Here is a 6,189-nt window from a genome sequence, read left to right on the forward strand (position 1 = left end):
AGAAAATGAGATTGATCTAGGTTTTATCAGATTGTAGTCGACTGGTTGGCGGTAGTTCTTTAGTTTAGATAAGAGACACAAATTAAGGAGTATGGAGGGAAAATTGGCGCCAAAATTGGAATTATTGGGTGTCTTTCTCAAGGTAAAGGGCGAGAAAAACATTGCTCCTCTCAGATGGGGTTAATTTTATCTTTTAACCCTCTTTCTGGGCCTCACGTACTTGCCACGTCACCAAGATGACGGAGAAGTTGAAAAAAACTGACGGAAGTACTTCAATGATAGCAATACTAGAGTCTGGGTATCACATTGGTATGATTAAGAGTTGAGGTATCACATTGGTAGGTACACCAGAATTGAGAGACTGTTGGTGAAAAAAACTCATAAAATATATATCGTCTTTGTTTCAAACAAAACAATTACAAATAAATAGAAAATCAAATTTCAAAATTCCAAACTACAAAATTCCCGATACATAGGCAGCTCCACACTCAGTGCGTGGGTTTCCGATTCCGATTCTTATTCTCATGATCATGTCTCTGAAGCACTACGAAAATACTCTCCACTACTCTACTAGTAGGTAGTAGCACTACTAGTCTACCAGTGTCAACTGCGAAGTGGAATACATGTAAAAAATTTCTATTATGGTATGATTTTCAACCCCAGAAAATACCACCTGACCTGGTTGCAAGACTCTTCTAACATCATGGATCACACTACCCATATTAAAACTCAATCACTCAATACCAGTGCACATAGTAATCATTGTCATGATTGTTGGTTTGCTTCTATACTACCACACTTGTTTTTTTATTATTGTTTTTTTATGCTCATTTCTGTCAATTCAGGTTCTGGGTGGGTTCGATAAGCAATTCTTTCCCGTACGATCAGGTATGGATTTCATGTGAACTTTAAACAACTTTGTTTTAAGTGATAAAGAGTTATGATTAGGTTAACATAAAACGGCCTTCGCAAATTATTGAGTCAATGGTCATTCATAAGATGCCCACAAAGTGTCCGATAAAATTACTGAATGAATGTTCTTATTTCATCTATGTATGCATTGCTTGATACTCTGTCTTTTCATTCAAGAACTATTCCTCCTCCTTTTGTGAAATGATATATCTGTTAAAGCTTCTTGTTTTTTTTCTTCTCTATGGACTCTCCACCATGCCGAAAGATACTAATATTTGTCTCCATGAATCGTATTCTGCTACTAAAACCCCACATACCAGTGATACCACTCACAAAGATTGCATAGACACACCTTCAAGTCTTCAACTGTGTGTGTTTGTGTGAGCTTGCACGGTTGCAAACATATGCACATGTTGATTGCAGTTCATGAATCATGGTATACTTGTTTTTGCATATATGACTCTAATATGCACCAAATGGTGGCTTCGATCTTTTTATCACAATGTTTGTATGAAATGACCCAACTGCTGTTAGAGTGTGTCTACTTTGTATCATATGCCTTTAGAAAAGAAAATGGTTCGTATTTTTTAATGTGGATACTCGGTGGCCTTATAAAACTAAAGTAATGATAAACTTTTAAGTTGAAGATGATTTTTTCTATTAGCTATAATAGCATAGAAGAAAACAAGCTAGTGATAGAATATTTAGGTGAAATGAATTAGAATGTCTCATTAGGATATATTTAGGTGAGTTACTGAGGGCAAGGAGATTCATGGCTCACTATCTGTGGTGAAATGTGTTTGGTGCATTTCTGTGCATAAACCAAAAGAAAATTCAATCAAATTTATGTAGAAATATAGAAAGAACAGAAAACAAAAAAGAAGACAAAAATATGATTCAGTAATTTCTCCTCTGTCCTTGACATAAATTGTGACAAAGATGCTCATCTATCAATCAAGTCCAACTATCTGCTCATTGGATAGCTAAGCTTAAGTGTCCCCATTATATAGAATCAGGCCTTCTTACCTTTATTAATTGAAATTCAGAATCAGGAACCACCTTTTGAGCACACAAGAAACCTCTCACATTTCACAACCTTCCACTCCTTTTTTCCCCACTCAAATAGCAAAAGCTAAAAGAGGGAAAAACAAAACTCACAAAAGCTAAAATTATGATAATTCATTGGTAGGTCTCTGAAATATAGATGCTGATCAGCGTTACTCTAAAGCAGTTATAGTGACTAAATACCTCAAATCCTTACAAGAGCAAAAAAAAAAAAAAAAAACAAGCAAAAGAGAAAGAGAGACAGAATCTACAAGCCACTTTCATGGAAAGCTAGGAGAGTAATTAAGTTATCTTTATGACTCAGTTCTGCAGATTAGTTTTCGAGGGACCATGGTTATCTATTACTATCTATAATACCTCACCTTGGGCTGGTAGGACCAACCAGGTTCTTCATGCAAATCATAACTCGAAAGGGTTCTTAACCTTTGTTACATTTGATGCTTCTTTGATCTTGGTTGATGACTTGCCTGAATCAAATTTGCAAGGGTCTGCCTCGATCAGCAATTGAACCACTTCCTTCATGGTTGGACGCAGAGAAGGGGCTTTGTAGGTACAGTGAACAGCAATTCGTAGAACTTGGATCATCTCCTCCTTGAATGACTCGGACAATCGCTTGTCTAAAACCTCCATGGCCCCCTCCTTAGTATCCACTTTGTTTGAAACCCAGTATATGATGTTCTTGTTATCACCAAACTCTGCCTCCACTGGCTTCTTCCCAGTTATGAGTTCCATTAAAACTACCCCAAAACTGTAGACATCGCACTTAGTTGTAGCTTTGGATGAATATGCATATTCTGTTACAAAGCGCCAATTTCAGCATTATCTTTTCAAGACTGTTTAGATATTTGACTGAAGTAAAGCAAAAAAGTAATTGACATTTAAAAACAATAAGCATTGCTAATTTGAGGAGCTACCAAGATTCAGCTTGGTGAAAATCATGCTTATCTAGTATATCAGCTTTTAAAAAGAACCAAGTTATAGCAGGTCATAAAATCAACACAACACTCCTGTTCACCAAATGACTTGATAGTATTTTGTTCATTCAACTCTGTGCAATGGAAATAGTTTTTCTTTATTTCTAATTGCCATCTATTTGGACCTAACATTTAAAGAAGAAACTTAGTGAGCTTAGCATTATTGATCATACATTATAGTATTTTTTGTATCATTCTTCTGGTCATTGTAAATGTAAAATAAAATCTTATTTAGTTGGATCAGAAGATAAAGTACCTGGGGCTATGTAACCATATGTCCCAGCGATAACAGTGGTGGTGGAATCCTTCCCTCCTATTGCTTGTAAAACCTTTGCTATGCCAAAATCTGCTACTTTGGGTTGGTAATTCACATCGAGAAGTATGTTGGTGGACTTGATATCTCTGTGAATAATTGGAGGCATCAGATCATGGTGGAGATATGACAAACCCTGCGCAATCCCAAGCGCGATCTGGTGACGAGTTGGCCACTCCAAATGTATCCAACCTTTGTGAAGAGCATCCCAAAGGTTTCCATTTGGCATGTACTCATAAACCAACAAGTTGCATTCCAAACTCGAGAAGTAGCAAAACAGTTTTACAATGTTCTTATGCCTTATGTTTCCCAGAGTCTCCACCTCAGTTCTCAACTCCTTGTGTATCACAAACTGATCATCTACTGAAGATTCTTTTGTTTTCTCACTCCATAGTCTCTTCACTGCAACTATTTCCCCACTGCTCAACTCTATCTTGTAAACTGTCCCGGATCCTCCATGGCCTACTATGTTCTTGTCGACCAAAGCTTCAATGACCTCACGATGGTCGAAACTTATTCGATGGAAGCTCTTCACATCATAGGAGAAGAATGATGAGGATGAGGACTCATCATGTTGCATTTCTGCTCTTTCTCTTCCAAACCGGCGCTTCAGAAAGAGAATAGCTCCAATAAGCATGATGACTACTGAAACTGTTACCACCCAAAATGAATTTATTTTCTTTCTATTGAAGTGTTGTGAGCATATAGGGAACTTATTTTGATCAGATGAGTCACCATCGACTCTCACACAGAGGCCAGGGTTGCCTGAAAAGCTTTCTATTAGTCCTCCTTCTATCAAACTGACTGGAATAGGACCGGAAAGCTTATTGTTTGAGAAGTTGATAGAGTTTGGTAACAATTTGCAAAGACTATCTGGAATATTTCCTGTCAAGAGGTTGTTGGATAGATCAAGAACATTGAGTAATTTCAACAAAGACAGTGAATCAGGAATGGAAGAATTGAGCTTGTTGCCTTGCAACATCAGTAAATTTAGCTTCTTTAATTTGCCAATTTCAGAAGGAATTGGACCAGAAATAAGGTTATTACTGAGATCCATTTTCACAAGACTTCTTGCTGCAGAGATTCCAGGGGGTAGAACACCTGAAATGCTATTGTTTTGGACAAAAAGTTCAGACAAATTTCTAGCTCTCCCAATTGTATCTGCAATCTGACCACTCAGATTGTTGTAAGCCAGATCAAAGATGGAAACATGGGGAAGGCTAAGAAGTGCTGAAGGTATTGAGCCCACCAAACGATTATAGCTAAGTCGAAATCGGAGAAGTGACTCACATTCTGCATAGCGCTCTGGTATTTCTCCAGAAAGCTGATTGTCCAGGATGAGAAAGTAGAGCAACTTACCTCCCTTGCAAATCTCTGTTGGTAATGGACCAGAAAGTTGGTTCTCTGACAAGTCGAGGACAACTATAGCTGATGATTTCCCCAGATTTTTTGGAACTTCTCCAGACAGGAAATTGTCATAAAGTGATAGCATTCTCAGTGTTTTGGAGTTTGCAATCACAGTTGGGATTTCTCCTGAAAGACTGTTGTTGTAAAGCTGCAGGACTTGGAGCTCTGGAAGCCGACAAATTGACTCTGGAATCTTCCCAGTCAACATATTGACTGACATGTCCATATCAATGAGGTTTGTGAGATTTCCGAGCTCCTCCGGTATGCTACCTGTAAGTTGGTTGTAGTAGAGCTCCAATTGCGTCAAATTCTTGAGCGATCCAATCTCCGCCGGAATTTGACCCACCAGGTAATTTCCAGCCAGTTCAAGTTCAACAAGGGAAGTCATGTTTCCTATTGATGTTGGGATCTTCCCTTGTACCATGCATGTTGTCAAGACCATGTGCTTGAGCTTAGTGAGAGTGTATATATTCTCAGGCAGCTGCCATAAGTTGAATTTCTCATTCTCATTGAAATTGAGCACCTCAAGATTGGTAAGATTAAACACTGACATGGGGAACTTGCCGCTGAACTTGTTGTAAGACATGTCAAGTATCTTTAGATTCTTCAAGGGTGAAAAATCTGGGAGAGTTCCACTGAGATACAAATGATCCATGCTGAGCTCTTCCAAGAATGAACAGTTGGTGATGCTATCAACAAAGTCACCCTGAAGGTTGTTGCGCCCAAGACGTAGAATACGCAACTGAGGCAGGTAGGAACATATGTCTGCTGGAAACTGACCGGAGACTGAGCGACCGGAGATATCAACCTGGACAACGTAGCCATCACCGTTGCAGACAACCCCAGAGAATTTACAGAAAGGTTTTCCTCCTTTGACATCCCAATCTGACAAAGAGCTGCCTGAATTAGGTGAAAGAAGCTTCATTATTTGCACAAAAAACTGAGACTGGTTACTAGTAGCGATCATGGCTTGAGAAGGATACAAAACCAAGAATATTATAAGCAACACAGAAAGGAAATAGCAGGTTATGTGAGAGGCCATGTTTGAAAGGCTGAAAGATGGAAGGAGAGAAAACAAAAAAGGAATTATAAAGGGTCTAGTTTTTAAACTGGTGCTTGTTGCAGAGAAAGAGTTGAGGAAGAGAAGATGTATATAAATGTGTTGATTGTGGGGATCATTGGGTTCAGCAGTAATAAGCCTAGATGATGATGATGATGATGATAAAAAGGGAGGGTTCGTGCGGTAGTAGTACAGAATACAGAGAGATAGAGAGAGGTGGCATATCTTTGCATAAAGAGTCTTTACGTTTACGCTCGACTAGATGTACGTAGGAGGGAGAAGAATAACATCAGTGCCAAGTACTTTATACTGATAACCACATGCCAAAATATAGAGAAAATATATGTCTCCATGAATCTCATTCTTCTTAGCACCACTCAGAAAGTTGGGCATGGACACACCTGGTGCATGGTTTCTTTACTATAGGAGTGCGTATTTTTGTGTTTACAGTATGATCA

General features: G+C 38.5%; 1 protein-coding gene across 1 annotated transcript; it reads right to left on the reverse strand.

Moving 5' to 3' along the window:
• Positions 1 to 1,846: 1,846 nt before the first annotated feature.
• LOC126793565 (receptor protein-tyrosine kinase CEPR1) lies at positions 1,847 to 5,936 on the reverse strand. The gene is made up of 2 exons (XM_050520125.1): positions 3,208 to 5,936; positions 1,847 to 2,771 (listed from the first exon to the last, which is right to left on the reverse strand). The coding sequence occupies exons 1-2, from the start codon at positions 5,711 to 5,713 to the stop codon at positions 2,377 to 2,379; spliced, it is 2,901 nt and encodes a 966-aa protein (XP_050376082.1). The 5' UTR covers positions 5,714 to 5,936; the 3' UTR covers positions 1,847 to 2,376.
• Between the last annotated feature and the right edge of the window lie 253 nt (positions 5,937 to 6,189).

The sequence above is a fragment of the Argentina anserina genome, chromosome 5 (assembly GCF_933775445.1).
Source record: "Argentina anserina chromosome 5, drPotAnse1.1, whole genome shotgun sequence".
NCBI classification, from domain to species: domain Eukaryota; kingdom Viridiplantae; phylum Streptophyta; class Magnoliopsida; order Rosales; family Rosaceae; genus Argentina; species Argentina anserina.